The following is a 14,828-nucleotide window of genomic DNA, read 5'->3' as shown; positions in this document are numbered from 1 at the left end:
TGAGTGATACCTTCTGTCTTTGCTGTGTTTTGGGTATACATTTTGGAAATTCTGGGGATCTGGCCTTAGAGGAAGGAAGGAGTCAGCATCACCTTATCTTGAGGTCCTGCTTGGGCTTCTTAAAGGTGAGCGGGGCTCAGAAGGGAGGTTGACAGTGGTTCTGCATATCTGTCCCCATCACAGTTTTGTTGTTCCTGCTCAGATGTTGTATTTTTAAAATACTTTATTTTTTTCCATAATACTGTCATTACAAAAAAATACAAAAAAACTACTATAAAAACATTCAGGGGCTTGTCAAAGTGAGAAAAACCTAAAAACTCCACCCCAGAACCTGGCTGAAGCAGTCTTACCCTAGTTCCTTCACTATTTGACCTTTATACAACTGTAGGAGAGGGGCGGGGTCACACAGGCATCAAAGGGCTGGAAATTCCTCACGCAGTCTTCATGAAGGGTAAGAAATAAGTAGTGTCATATATCACAAAAATGGGATTTGGAAGTTTAGGGGTGGCTAGGCCCTGAGTTCAGAGGTGTGGGGAGAAACCTGTGACCCTGAATCTCTTGGTGGGGAATAGCTGCCACCTGACCCCAAAACCCTTTCCCTTCCTGATGAAGGCTGGGAGATGGACCCTGCCCTCCACCTCTTAGCCTTAATACAGCAGGCCCCTTCCCCTCCCTCTACCCTTGCACACTCCTGAGAGCAGCGGGGAGGACAGACCTTCCAGCTCTGCAGGGTCTTGGCAGAGGAGCTGTCAGGGAGACTGCTGAGGGCCCTGTTCACCTCCCTGCCGCAAATGAAAAGTGTCTCGTGCTCAGTGGCCCAGTTCATGGGTTATGGACCTTCCCTTCCTATCTCAACCCCAGAGAGGCACACACGACTCTAGGTGTGTGCTTCGTGTGCATGAATATGTGTGGTGTGTGGTAACCTTGGACACTGTGGACTTGGGGGTGGTACTGAGGTGGGAAAGCAATGTCCATTTTATCCTCTTCCTCCACCAACAGGAGAAAGCTGAAGGGAAGGGCAAGGAGAGGTATTAGCAAAGCTGAGAGGGGAAGAAAGACATGCTATTTACAGGTGTGGACAGGGAATCTCTATATCTTCAAGTAGCACTCGGGTCACTCTCCAGCCACTGGAGTGGGAACTGGATTCAAAGATAGTGACATGAAAATTGACCCCTGGTCTGGGCTAACTCTCCCCAACTCCCTCCCTCCCACTCCCCCAGGGCAGCCCAGCTCTGAAAGGGGTCAGGGACAGGAATATTTTTCCTGAAAACCAGTGGCTATTTTTTTTTTTTTTTTTGCATTTTAGAAAAGGTTGCCAGTGTCCAGTGGACATCAAGCTGGGTGCACATTGGATGGGGTGTGTGTGGGGTATTGCTGTGGTAGACTCTGGACTGGCTGGGGCAGAGCCTAGGAACAAGGTAGGTGCTGCTTAAGGATCTGTCGTGTTTGTGGTGTTAATCTATCTGGGAAGCGAACTTTGAACTCGACAATGAGGTCTCCCCGCTGGGTGGGCACCTTGGGGAAGGGAAGGCCCTCCCCACGGAGTCTCTTCACGGTGCCTGGTTTGATGACATCATTGCAGGGCAAAGGGATCACTCGGCCATCAATGGTGGGAATGTTCACGGTGCAGCCACACAGTGCCTGGGGAAAATGAGACAGAGAATGAGGAAAAGGTACGGTAGAGTAATTGGGAAGGGAAGAAAAACTGGAGTAAGAATGTCTCCATCACTGCCACCCCCCACCCATAAACACACATACAATTGGATCCAGGCCCCACCTCCTTGAGGCTGATCAGGGCGCTGTAGAGCACATTGGTGCCATCTCGGCGGAAGTGTGCATGGGGCTTGTCTTTGAGCACGAAGACGATGTCGGCAGGGATGTTGTCAGGTGTGGCATCGCCCTCTTTGGGGAAGGTGATCTTGGTGCCTTCCTTCCAGCCACGCTTGATGACAATGTGTAGGATCTTGTCCTCGGTGCGTACAGTTCTCCCGTCAGGGTTGAGGCGCCGCCTTGTGATCTTCATGCGTTTGGTGGAGCCGTGGTAGATTTCCTCCAGGGATACCCTCAGCTCATGCACCACAGGTGGGTCCTGCACCTTGCGCCGAGGGTAAAGTGGTTCTGGGGCTCGCCTCGGACCTCTACTCAGCCCATTGAAGCCAAAGCGGCCAAAAGCGCCAAATGGGTCCTCATCTTCATCCACATCCATGTCATCTGGGTCAAAGCCACTGAAAGGTCGAGTGGAACGACTGCTGGCAAAGAAGATATCGAAGGGGTTGGAGCCTCCAAAGAAGGAGGCAAAGGTGGCATGGGGGTCCCCATGAAAGGTGTAGTGAAAGGAGCCACTGGAGCCACCTGATGAACCACCGCCGGTCTTCAGGCCTGGAGGGAGGAGAAGTTAGGGGCAATGTTGCTGGTCTCAGCCCCACCCGGTCTCTTCCCCTTGCCCTCTAGGTCCCAATTCATGGGCCTAGAGAAAGAAGCAAACTTTAACTTCCACAGCAAGGGCTGGACTAATAGAGTAAGAAAAATCACTGGCAAGATTAATTTCTACTCTTAATTATGTGTTTAGTAATAAGACACATCTTGAGGTTCAAAGAGGCCGTTAACCAATAAATGGAAAAGCTAAGACTAAAAGACTTGTAGGATGTGACTTCCAGTCCTGTAATCTCTTCCATGTGACCCAAAGATGTCTCACAAAACCTTGAATGGCTGGCCTGGGGGTCACATTGCAAGTTATACCTGGTTCCTAAATTTTTGCTTATCTCCAAAGACACAAAGGGCAAGAGGCAGTCAAACAGAATTTGACCATACAAGGGGCTAATGAATGACCTGTCCCAAATAAGGTGGAGATACAGTCCAGCAGGAAGTCCACTCTCACTCTATTTCTAGCACGGTTTCCTTTTTCTCTGACTCCTGCTTGAAGAAGAGGAGCTCTTTGTCTACAAAAGATTTGCAAATGCTTCGTTCCCACACTCAGGACTCACAGTACTGCACAACTCCAGACGATGCCATTTACACACTGGACAGGCATAGACTGCAATGGGAATGGAGCTCCTTGGAGTTATACAACACTAAGCCTCACACCCCATACCTAATGTCAGAACAGCCAAAATGCATGAATGAGCTGGCACATTGTGGGTGGTGACCCCAGCTGCTCTCTCTGGAGTCAGGTTCTATCTAGGGGCTTAGATTCCTGGAGGCATTCTTCATGGGGAGGATGGTAGTGGCTGTGATGGGAGTAGTAGCGGGGTATAGGGAGGAGTAAGGGGGGGCATTAACAGTGAGAAATTATCTAGAACACATAAACTCAGTGGTGGGGCTCAGACTAGGGGAGAGGACTCATCTCTTTGAGGCCTTTATCTAGAATTTCATTGGCTGTTGATGCCTGAGCCTAATTTAGCTTCTTATTTCCTGGGACTACAAGAGGAGCTTTGTGTTTCATTAGAGAGGCCAAGTGGCAAGCAATTCGGAGACTCATGGCAGCTGCCTCTTCACCCCTCCCCTAAAACTCAAAGTCTGTTTTTTCCTTCTATTGAGGATCTGATTATCAGGTGAGTTTAAGAAGCATGGCAGAGCTCAGTGAGAGAGGGAGGTTGGACTAACAATGACAAGAGGGGGTAATTTCTCTGTAGGGATTCCTGCTGTACCTCTACCACACCCTTTACAAGCTGGGAACAACTTGTCCCCAGCTAGGGTGGCACACAGAGTCTATGTGCACAACTGTTCTGGCTGGCTACTAAGGAGGGGACAAGGTGGACAAAAATACGACCTGCATTTCCAAGGCTGCTACTCCCTTCCCAGGCCCTGGCTGTCTCTTTAAGGTTGTACTGCATCCTTAGGAGCCCTCCTGGGATGTAGATCTGCATTAGAAGCGGTGTCTGGATCTAGGGGCTGAGCTTTGCCCTTCTGTTTGGTCATGCAGGAAGGGAGGGCCCAGCTCCCACCTTCTTCCTAAATAAAGATGAGGCTGAGCAGAAGAATGGGTGTAATTCCTAGACAGGTCACATGGTGGCATGGTGTCTGCACTGCTTCCCTCTTTCACACCACTACCCCTCCCATCCCTCCGCCCGGGGAGAGAAACATTTCTTAGCTGAGACAATAATGGGGATTCCAGCAGATGCCTGGTGAATCTGGGAATTGGCAAGTCTAGTAGGTAAGGAGGGAAAAAAAATGGAACTAGTGGCATGGAGAATAAGAAGAGGGGGTTGGGAGGACTGGGGTGCACAGAGGATAGGGGAATGGAACACAAAGCAAGGAAGAGGAAAGGAAAAACATTCTTTTGAGCACCTGCTTTGTATCAGATACAGTCAGATCATCAGCTCATCTAATTTTGAGGCTTGAATGGGAGAGTAAGGAGGACACCGTGGATGCTCTTAGGGAGGAAGGACAGTTCCTCCTGGGAAGGAGAGTCCTCAGCTGTGACAATATCTCTTAATATAGCCTGACAGGTGCTTGTGGCTGGCGGGTGGCAGGCGGCCCTGAGGGGCAGGCCCAGAATTAGCAGCTACATCACGCTCGTGGGATGTGCTGGGAGGAGCCGCCTCTCAGAGGCTTTATTTGGGCCTTTCCTGCCACCCTGTGCGTGGCCACCAGCTACCCCAGGGAGGGAGCAAGATGCCAGCAGCAGTTCCCCTTCCGCTCTTGGATCCCTGCCACTTCCTCAGGGAGTCAAAACTCTACTTCTGTTCTGCTGGCCTGAAGTGGGCAGGAAGGGGGCAGGGAAGGGGACAATCATCTCTAGCTCAGAGCTCCAGTGGTTAATTCCCAGGCTGCTTAAGGGCCAAACTTTTATGCTGATGATTATAAATGCTCTGTCCTCAGAGAGCCACACACACTCCCTTTCCTAACCTTCTCCATCAGCCAATGAAGCAGCAGGGACTTCAGGCAGGACTAATAAGGCTGGGAAGAAAAGCAGGGCGGGGAAGGCCTCTGGCTCTAGTTTCTCTAAGGCCTGGACTTGAGGAGGGAGAGAGGTAGAGAGAGGCAGAGAGAACTATGGTGAGCTGAGGTGGATAGCGGGTGGTCTCTTCTCTCCTCTGGATGTCAGTGCTGGGAACACTTGTTTCCCTCACCCCCTGCTCAGTCTCCAGTTCCCTGCTTTGAGCACTGGGTTACCCAGGACCCCAGACAAGAACAGGTGTCCAGTATCTGGCTGGAGCACTGTCCTCTTACCTTCCTCCCCATATTGGTCATACAGGCCCCGTTTCTTAGGGTCACTCAGCACATCATAGGCCTCAGCAATCTCCTTAAACTTCTCTTCAGCATTGGGTTCTTTGTTCTTGTCTGGGTGGTACTTCAATGCCATTTTTCGATAGGCTTTCTTGATCTCATCTTCGTTGGCTCCCGACGGAATTCCAAGAATCTTGTAGTAATCCTTCCCCATCACAGCCACTGGACCGGCACTGGTCTCCTTGTTTCTGAAAGAAACCAGGGCCAATCCTTGATGCCCCTATTCCCTTCTACCCCAGTACTGTTCCTGATGATCTTGCAATCCCTAAACGACTCACTGTGTAACTTTCAGCAGGTCATGCCTGTTCTGTGGACCTCTGTCTCTCCATCAGTAAAATGAAAGGTTTGGACTAGATGATCTCTTCCACCTCTGACATTCTAGTATTCTGTGATTCTTTTCTTAGCTCCTGGGCCTTCCCAGCAGGAAGCTGGGGGCTGTGGCCCACTTCTTGGGGCTAAACTAAGGGCTAGGTCCTTGGGTCAGACTGAGGATCCTCAAGAGCCCTGCAGAGTGAGGTGGCACCATGGACTGACAGATCCACACACAGAAGCTGGTGAAGATCTGTGCTCTGGGTGAGGTCACCTGAGCATCGTGGTCTCCTACGCCATGGCTCAGGCATGGTGCCCAGACTAAGGGCAGCTGGGGCAGTGGCCCAGGACTGGGAACAGGCCTGGGTCTTCTGCCAGCTACCTTGGCCAGCCAGGCTGAGTCAGGGTGTGGGTGCCTGGATTTCTCTCGGCCATTGGAGACCCCAGGCCTCCCTGCCCCCGCTCCTCAAACCATGCTAAGTCTCACGTGTGATTCAGATCAGAGGATGACTCACAGCCTTTGGAAACTGCTGTTTCTAACTCCCTCATTAGTCGGGGGAGTGGTGAGTGTGTGACACTGTCCTTTCCCCAACCAGGACAACAGTTCCTTTTACTCATTTCCCAATGTCTACACACAAAACTATGTATAAGATATGTCTGTGCCACCTAGGCTTCATTGTTAGTGAACAAAAGCATTCTGGAGATAGGTAGGGCCTTTTAAAATAGTTGTTAGGAGACAACTGGGCACTAACCACCATTTCCTTAATACATTCTCTACCAGTCCTTTCCTTTCACCTGCCCTATGGTTTAGGACCTGGCCCAGTGCCAGGCCCACACTCCTCTGATAGTTCCTTCCATGCTGGGTGCAGAGATATTTGTTATTTATAAGAGGGAGAAATACAGGGCTCTAGTTCTTCCACTTTAATCTCCCTCCACCAATGTCTCTGCAATGGATATGAGAGAAGGGAACTTTCTGTAGCTAGAGCTATTTGGGGGAATGACCAGAAGCCATCTGCCAACCCTTCTGAAACTTGGCCAACCCCTGCCAAAGCCCGTAGAACCAGAGTCTTTCTAGCAATGTCCTAGGCTGGCAGCCACAGCTGAGGCCTGCTTTTATGCCTCTGCTTCAGAGAAGTATACAGGGTTTTCTGGCAGCAGTGAGGGCTTCAGTGGGTCAGGGCAGACCTCAAGGTCCCAGGTAGGCAGTGACAATGGCCCTAGTTCCTGCCCCCACATGGCCTGTTGCAGGTGGCTGGGTTGACTCATGGTTCTGGGAGTCACCTCGTTCTGATGAAGAGAAGTCTCCATTAGGGCGGATACTCCCCCTTTCCCCCCTACCATCATGTCATGCCTGGTGGGGGAGGCTGGGGTTGGGGGAGGCAGAGAAAGAGCATATGGGGGAGGGCAGCCATTTTCAGAAGCAGCAGTAAATGCGTCTGAGAGGTGAGCTGGGGGTGGTCTGCCATCTCTGCCTCAGCCCACACCTTCTTTCCCCGGAAACTGAGAAGGAACCCGAGCACACCAAGAGGTGCCTTCAGAGAACTGTAGCAGTTTTTAGGCAGAGAGTGAGTGGAACGGCTTGCCGTCCCCTCACCCTCCCCTTGCTGTCCCTGCATTACCTCTTCATCTGGCCAGCTTCCTCCCTGGCACCCACCTGCTAGCTGTTTTAGACCTATAATTCTCTTGCCTCCACAGACATAGGGCAAGCTCTTTCAAGAACTGCTTTTTCCCTCCTTCTTTCCTCCCTCCCTCCTTTTCTCCCTCCCCTACCCACAAGCCACGTGTTGGAGTGACAAAGGAGCCCCATGGCATGGCACTGCCTTTGATGGAGAATGTTAATGTAGAAGCAGGAATGAAAAATGAGAAATGGCAAGGGTGACTGATATAGGGAGGGGGAATGGTTGATACAGAAAATGAAGCACTGATGGAGGGGGATGAGGGATGACAAAGGGAAATATTTGGCTTAGGTGGCAAGTAGGGTACCGGTGGGTTTAAAGAGAGAGAGATGTAGAGAGTTGAAATACTAGAGGAGGTGTTCATGGAAAATGGATGCCTGAAGGGTTTGGTATAGAAAATGAATGATAAAGCATGCAGTTCATTCAAATGTAAGGGTGGAGTAGAAGGGGGTTCTTATATGTCACTGGGGATGAGATGAAGATGAGATGGAGGAAGCAGGTAGGCAATGGACAGGAATGCGACATGGAGAATTTGACTTGGTATGGGTATGAGTGCCCTTCTCCAGAGGGACTTACCGAAACTTTACAAACCCATTCAGCGTCCACGCTCGAAGTTTTAAGGGCTCCAGCTGAATTTTAAACATCAAGCTGGCTAAGAAGTCTTCTCCCCAGAAGTGTGGGAAGCTCCGGAAAGCTCCTCGGGCCTGTAGTGGGGGTGCTGCTGGGGATGGGCAGGAGAGCACTGTGCGCTTAAACATGCCCAGCCCAGCCCCTCACCTCGGATCGCTCCACTGGAGCCTGCTCGGAAAGCTGCAGCTCTGGAAGCCACCTCCTCAGGCCCTTGCCCAGCAAGGCTTGTCCGGTGCAGCAGGAGCTGGACCTGATCCCCAGGTGTGGCGAGTGAAGGGACAGGGTCCAGCGGCCACCTGCTCTCAGGTGCAGCAATGTCTGGCTGATTGTGAATGGCTGTATGGCAGTGTGACAGTAAGGCTGGCAGTGCGAAGAGTGTGTGCTTGTAAGTGGCAGCGTGTGTACCTGTGACAGGTGTGATAGTCTGTGAGGGCTTAAGAGGCAATGGGTTCCTCTCGCTTCTCTCTCCGTAGAGGACCAGACCCCAATTCCCAAGAACCTACTCAATGAAGTCACTGACAGGGAGTCTCCTCCCTCGCTGATGGGCGGGGCGGCGCGGGGAGAGCTCCGCCGGGACAAAAGGCGCGGCAAGGAGAGGAGGGGAAGAGAGGGGAGGGGGCTGGGGCGGGGGAGGGTGGTCGGTGATGTCACCGGGGCTGGCTGGCAGGGCCGGCTCAGAAACGCCTCCGCCCCACGAAACCCAATGCAACCCAGCCTGACCCTCTCTCGGCTCAGACGCTGGCTGCCCCCCGAGGGTCGTGGACATCGAGCACCTTGCAGACCCCGAGTCCCCACACCCCCACGGCGGAAGAGCCGATGGGCCTTCAGTGTCCCAACCCCCCGACACCAGGACCCCTGGCTTCGCGAAGCCCCCGCTCCCGGGACCCTCGAGTCCTGGCTCGGCGCCCTCACCGGTGAGGAGCTGCGGGCGCCACCGCGGTCCGTCAGACAGCCGCTGCCCCCTCACCCGGCTCCGGCTCCGCCGCCTCCACTCGGGACAGGAGTCGCCTGCCCGCCGGCGGCAGACAGCGAGCCCGGGAACCCGCCCCCACAGCTCCGCCTTCGCGATGCCCATTGCTCCATCTGCCCGTCATTCAGCTTGGCTTCTGTTGTAATTGGACAGCTTTCAACGAGTGGCTCTGTGATAGCCACCCACTCTCCGCCCCTGTCACCCGGCCACACGCGCACACATTCCGGACAGTGATTGGTGTGAGTCTGATTGGTGCACTCCACAATCAATCAACCACACCTCTTCACTATCTCGCCGTTTCATTGGTGAAAGGAACAGAGGGCGGCAACTCCACGCGCCCTTTGATTTTATTGGTTGGTCTCTGGGGCTCAGACCGGACTCGGGGGGACAACTATTTTAGTCCAATCTCTGGTTGGAGAAGGTGGGACGTACTGGCCACCGCTCGAATCCCGGGAGAAGCTTCTGGAACCCGTGCAACGTCAAAAGCAGCCTTAAAGGAAAACTGCGCTCACCACTTGGTGGTGACTCTGGGCATTCTTTCCTTTCTTTTTTTTTTGGGGGGGGGGGGGGGAGAGGTGAGGGGGTAGGGGAGAGAATAGTGCACTCTGGGAGGTGTAGTCCCTGGAGCAGAGTCAAAAGATCACACCTTCTTACTCATCTTCCATTTAATCGTAAACTGACCTCGCCCTGACCTGATTTAGCTTTATATTACCGTGACCCGGAATTGACCTGATGTGACCTAACAATCTCAAAACAGACTCTGGTAGATGTGTAGAGTTTAAGTACCTTTCTGATCTCTCCTTTGTAATTGGGTAGTTCTTTACAGGTTTAGCACCTTCATGCTTCCCTGAGTCCCCTTTTCATCCTCTGTATAATCCCCTCATCCCTGCTCCCTTATGCAGCCCGTTCTCAACAAACCCCACAATCCCCATTAAAGTTCCCCCTATAATCTTTCATCTTTCTTTTCCTTTGAGTTCCCACGTTTTAGCTCCCCTTTATCATCCTCTCATCTTGGCCTCATATGATCTCCTGTCCTTCCCTCATCATCCTCTGTCTTACCCTATTCTTAATCCTTTATTTACTCCCATGAACTCCCCTACCCTGGCCCCCTTTTAATCTTTCATCCTAGCTCCATGGTCTCCTTTCTTAACACCCTCAGAATCTCTCATCTCAGTACTTCCCCACCCCCATTAAATCTCAGCCCCAGTGTCCCCGATGTTCAGAGCAGGCAGGGCTGTGGAGGCGGTTGCCAGCGGAAGCCGACGCTTGAGCAGACACGGTGCCTAGCGCCCACGTCACTGTCTCCCAGACCCATCTGTGCTAGAGGGAGCGGGGGTAGGAAGGGGGTAATCTGGGGGTGAAGAGGGGGAAGGAGTTCTTGGGGGGTTTGAGGACAAAGGAAGGGCCAGGGCAGAAGCTTTCACATATCTCTCATTCTTTGAGGGTTCCCAATTCAGAAATTGGATACCCATGTGGTCATGCAAACTGGATAGGGCTGGAAACAGATTTGGAGAGCATCAGTACCTAGGCAGCAGAGCAGGGCAGGGAAGAGGTCTAAGGATCCTGAGGTCAGGTCTACATATCCTCTACTGCCTGCCTTCTTACTAGTATTCACAAGGGGGATCCCAGGTGTAAAGGGGTATGGGGTGTGAAGGAAGGAAGAAAGTGTGGTAAGAGGACAATGGAGGCGTTTCTGTCCTGCCTCAGGGGTAACGAACACGACTAGTATCCAGGAGGATGCAGGTTTGATCCTTGCCCCTGCTCAGTGGGTTAAGGATCTGGTGTTGCCATAAGCTGTGTTGTAGGTCGCAGACACACCTTGGATCCTGTGTTGCTGTGGCTGTGGTGTAGGCCAGCAGCTACAGATCCAATTTGACCCCTAGCCTGGGGACCTCCATATGCAGGTGCAGCTCTAAAAAAAAAAGGAGGATGAAGAGGAGGCAGAGTAAGGGGGTTAAGGATAGGAGGGAGGGGAGGGAAGATGGGGTAGGGGAAACGGAGAGTGGAGGAGAGGGGAGAGGGGTGAGGTGGATGGGGAGAGGAGGGAGGAGAGAAACGGTGGGAGGTAGAGTGGAGGAGATGAGAAGGAAAGGGGAAATGAGGAACAGGGATTAGAAGGGAGGGGAGATGGGGTAAGTAGCAAAAGAGATGGGATGAAGGGGAATGAGAAAGGGAGGGGAGGTGGGGTGACGGGGGAATGGAATAGTGTGACATGGAGGTAGGAAAGGGAGGGTGAGGGGGCCCAGAACTGCTAATGGATCTGGGGGTTCTCACTCCCCCACCTCCAGACTCATGGGGGACTGGGGTGTGGGTGGCTCTGCTTCTTCCTATTCCAATTCTGTCGATTTTGCCTCCTCCAGTCTTGCCTGTGCCAACACGGAGGCAGAGTTTAGTCACCGGCCCTTACCTGGTCTCTGCTAATGCTAAAGTGTAGGCTTAGACCTTCAAGGCTCTAGGGCTCTGCCTTCAGACTCTGTTATTTGCCGAGTTTGCTGTTGCTGTCCTGTGTCCCATTGCTCTGGACATGAAGTGTGTGTGTTAGGAACCAGGGTACGCTGTGGTATAGGATGTAAAAATGCAGGCTCTGGAGGCAGACCAATGACCTTGTGAGATGACTTGCCACATCTATGTTTCATTTCCACTGTTGGAAAATGGCAATAGACAACAGAAGTACCTTTTAGGGTTGTTGAGGGTTAGTTAAGGTAACAAATGTAATGCACTTATTTCTGAGCTTGGCATGTAATTAATGCTCAAGAGAGTTAACTGACTTTGTATGTTCACAGATATCTGGGTGTGTGAATGCATCTATAAGTGTTTGAGTCTGGGAATTATTTGTACTGTTGTATCTGTAATGCAATTGTGAGTGAGAGTGTATCCATGTGATTATTTTTGTGGGGTAGTGTGCCTAAATCTGTGTTATTTGCTGTAGTTATGTGATTTTGTGTTAGTGTACTTGTGATTAAGTGACTATGTAAGCCTATGTCCACACAACAAAGAGTGGATGAAGTGTGGCTGCATGGCTCTTGATACGCTGAAACCGTGTCTGCCAGTGTATGCATCTGTGATTGTGTCATTTCCAAACACCCCCGCTCACCCCCCATGGAGACGTCACAACCCTAGGTGTCCCTCATTTTCTCACCCTGAGGGAACCGGAACCCCGGGGGCAGGGGTGGGGGTGGGTGCCAGCGAGGGGGTTTAGACAGGAGCACATGTTCCCTCCCAGACTGTGTATAGGAGGGGGAGCCCTATCTCACATATATCCTGAAGGCTCCAGAGGAGGTTCTCCCCCCAGCCTGTTCTCAGTTCCCTGTCTTGTCACCATGGCAGCAGTTGCCAGGGGCTCCCAGGGTTGCTAAGATCTGGGTGTGGGTGGCTGCCAGGTCCTGCTGCCGTAGAAACAGAGAATCCTGGGGGAAAGGAAGCCTACCCCCACAGCTGCCACTTTACTGAAGTGACAGGACTGGCCCTTGGACCTCTCCTGTCCCCAAAGTATAGCAATAATTTGCCTGTGGCAGTACTAGGGTTGGTGGGGGGCTTTACTAGGAAGCTGGAACTAGAATACTGAGATTCACTTTCTGAGGAGAAAGGGGGCTCTGACCTGGCTATGACTGTATTTAAGTTTGGGAGGCCTTTACAAATTAGTGACTGCTTATTCTGTCTCCCATCTCTTATACTTCTCCTCTGGCAGTATCTCTGCTTGAGTTCTCCAAAGGCTGGTGCTTATTACCTGAAGCTTCAGCTTGGTATAGGAATGCTACTTTGACCTCTTTCCTGTGGATGCATACTGACTCCTTCCTGAGGTCAGACTTTTAGAAATATTACCTGGATAGACACTTCATGCTGACACTTGAGCCCAGAATTCAGTCCCGCGATGAGCCCCAACTTTCACCTCAACCTGAGAGACCGACGTTGGTCTCAGTGCTGGATGAGACAGTTCCCCACACCTAGCCTCAGCCTAAGCCCTCCTAGACACAAGTGAGCCCTAATCTTCATATTGATTCTTGTATTCACCTACAGATTCTGTTTTGATCCTGTACACTGATTTTGTTAAATCACTGATCAGTGATCTGACTTCCTGGTACTTGCCTACCACATCTCCCTGTGTGTTCTGAACCTACCCTGGTCAGTACCGTAAAGGTTCAAAAGGGTTTTTTTGCTTGCCCAGGGATGAAAGGATAGTACTAGAAATGACCAGAAGAGGGCGTGCAACATCAGGTTCTGAAGGCATTCTTCACAGAGCCCATCTGGCAAGGAGGTAATAGGCAAGTTGAGACCTTGGATCTTTTCTCTTAGGTTAGAACTCAGAACTGAAGGCACAGATAAGTTGGTCTAAGAGGCTGAATGAAAAAAAATTAAGGTTTCCAACCCAGGGATGCTAATGCTTTGGGTTCGTGTTGGTCTGTACAACATTGGTCTCCCTCCAGCTCAGGGGGCCTCAGGGCTGGGGATACTCCAGAAGGTGTTTAACTATTTACTGGCACCACAGGTCTCAAGAGGACTAGATACCTGGGAAGGTATCCCACCCCCAAGTTCTCATTTCATCATGTGCTCATACAGCTTCACTACCTTCTCTGGCATTCAGTTATCTTTGGGTCCTATTGGGCAGAAACCTGCCTCTCCTCCACCTTTGATCTTAGCTCTATCTTTGAGGTCACATCAACCTCATTGGCCCCATCTGATTTCCTCTGGTCTGCTCCTCACCAGGGTGGACATCCATCAGGCCTTCATGAATTCTTCCTCTACCTTGTTCAATTCCAGCCACTGAGACCTTTTTAGCCTAGCTGGGTTTCAGTTTGTGCTACCTGGCTCTGATTATTTTTTCCAGGCGTGCCAGTGCCACATACAAACAAGCTAGCCTGCCTCCCTTCTCTGACCCTGAACTTTCCGTGTAGCCTCAGGTTACATCAGCTTTTTGGTAGCCACCTCATACTGTTCACCCATACCAAGTGAAGGCCACATCCTCTGTTCTCCCTGACCTGCCAAATCATATCCTGCCTGCTTGTACTTGTTATGATTTTTAAAGGAGTGTTAAAAACAAAGATACTTGAAATCAATGAAATAAAAAACATTTTGGTAATAACTTTTGAGTTTTAGGGCAATCCTTGGTCTTGGAAATTGCTGTTATTTGATGCTTGCTTAAAGGTGGGATGAGCAAGGACTGAAGTGCTCACTTTAGCAGTACATATACTAAAATTGGAACATGACAGAGAAGATTAGCATGGCCTTTGTGCAAGGATGACATGCAAATTCATGAAGTATTCTGTATTTTTGTTTTGATTAATATTAAAATGTAATAATGGAAAGTGCATGTTTATATGAATAAATTAGTATATTACAAAAAAAAAAGAAAAAAGAAGGACTGAAGATCTGTAGTTGGGCTGGCTGTGACTTCAGCACTGTGGACAGAGGCCATTGGCAGTACCCCCAGCTATGCCTGGGACTGTGGGTGGGTGGAAGATGATACATGCACAGCTTTCAGATGGGGCCAGAAATTCTTGCTGCTCACTCAGTGTCTTACAATGTTTAAAGTTCTCTCCTCTTACTAAACTCATTCTATTCTCACTCAATTATCAGTCCAGGAGGCAGACAAAATAGGAACTATTTTCCAGATTTTTACTAATGAGGAAACTGGTTTATCAAGGTCATAGGCCAAGCAACTCTTTGGATGAGGTTGGCAAATTTAACAACCGCTGTCCTGCTCTGATTCAGGTGCACTTCTATTTATCTCTAAGGAACATCATGGTAGCTGATTGGAGTTTTTTGTGAAATCGAGGCTCCAGCCAGCCCTGGGAGCAAGTGGAAGTTGGTAGGAGGAACAGTGTTGGGAGTTTCTGAAGTTTCAGTCAGAATTATCTGAATGAGGGTGGGGAAACTTGCTCATCATTACGGTCCACTGAGGTTCCGCTTTTATGCCTCTTTTTCTATCCCAATTCTTGGCTTCACTGAGCTTGGAGACAAGGAGAAGAGATGTGTAGGATATTGTTAAGATGTTTTTGAGCCTGATTGACTTCCAT

At 50.7% G+C, this 14,828-nt stretch overlaps 2 protein-coding genes and 1 non-coding gene across 9 annotated transcripts in view; 2 read left to right on the top strand and 1 right to left on the bottom strand.

Annotated features, from left to right (window-relative positions):
- Nucleotides 1-205: 205 nt before the first annotated feature.
- DNAJB5 (DnaJ heat shock protein family (Hsp40) member B5) lies at nucleotides 206-8,934 on the bottom strand. Of its 7 annotated transcripts, none has more exons than XM_005654514.2 (5): nucleotides 8,757-8,934; nucleotides 7,791-7,935; nucleotides 5,173-5,417; nucleotides 1,778-2,379; nucleotides 206-1,641 (listed from the first exon to the last, which is right to left on the bottom strand). In XM_005654514.2, the coding sequence occupies exons 1-5, from the start codon at nucleotides 8,917-8,919 to the stop codon at nucleotides 1,408-1,410; spliced, it is 1,389 nt and encodes a 462-aa protein (XP_005654571.1). In that variant the 5' UTR covers nucleotides 8,920-8,934; the 3' UTR covers nucleotides 206-1,407. The 7 variants fall into 7 exon arrangements, with proteins under 7 accessions (XP_005654571.1, XP_013841697.1, XP_005654573.1 ...); XM_013986243.3 differs by having other exon boundaries at nucleotides 7,791-8,249; nucleotides 8,757-8,843; XM_005654516.4 differs by lacking the exon at nucleotides 7,791-7,935 and adding an exon at nucleotides 7,992-8,249 and having other exon boundaries at nucleotides 8,757-8,843.
- The window catches only part of LOC146407083 (uncharacterized), a 203,646-nt gene continuing 192,251 nt past the window's right edge, over nucleotides 3,434-14,828 (top strand). The window contains exon 1 of the transcript XR_014823832.1: nucleotides 3,434-3,551. The gene's annotated coding sequence lies outside the window, so the exon portion shown is untranslated. The remainder of the gene's footprint in view (nucleotides 3,552-14,828) is intronic.
- Nucleotides 13,978-14,084, top strand: LOC146407086 (U6 spliceosomal RNA). The gene has a single exon (XR_014833518.1). It is a non-coding gene; the product is annotated as a U6 spliceosomal RNA (small nuclear RNA).

The sequence above is a fragment of the Sus scrofa genome, chromosome 1 (assembly GCF_054392235.1).
Source record: "Sus scrofa isolate SSC_HxYL_T2T_F1_AM1 chromosome 1, Sscrofa_HxYL_maternal_Yorkshire_Landrace_v2.0, whole genome shotgun sequence".
In the NCBI taxonomy this organism is placed as follows: Eukaryota; Metazoa; Chordata; class Mammalia; order Artiodactyla; family Suidae; genus Sus; species Sus scrofa.
The sequence above is the reverse complement of the archived record's forward strand: the minus strand, read 5'-3'. Positions and strand labels throughout refer to the sequence as shown.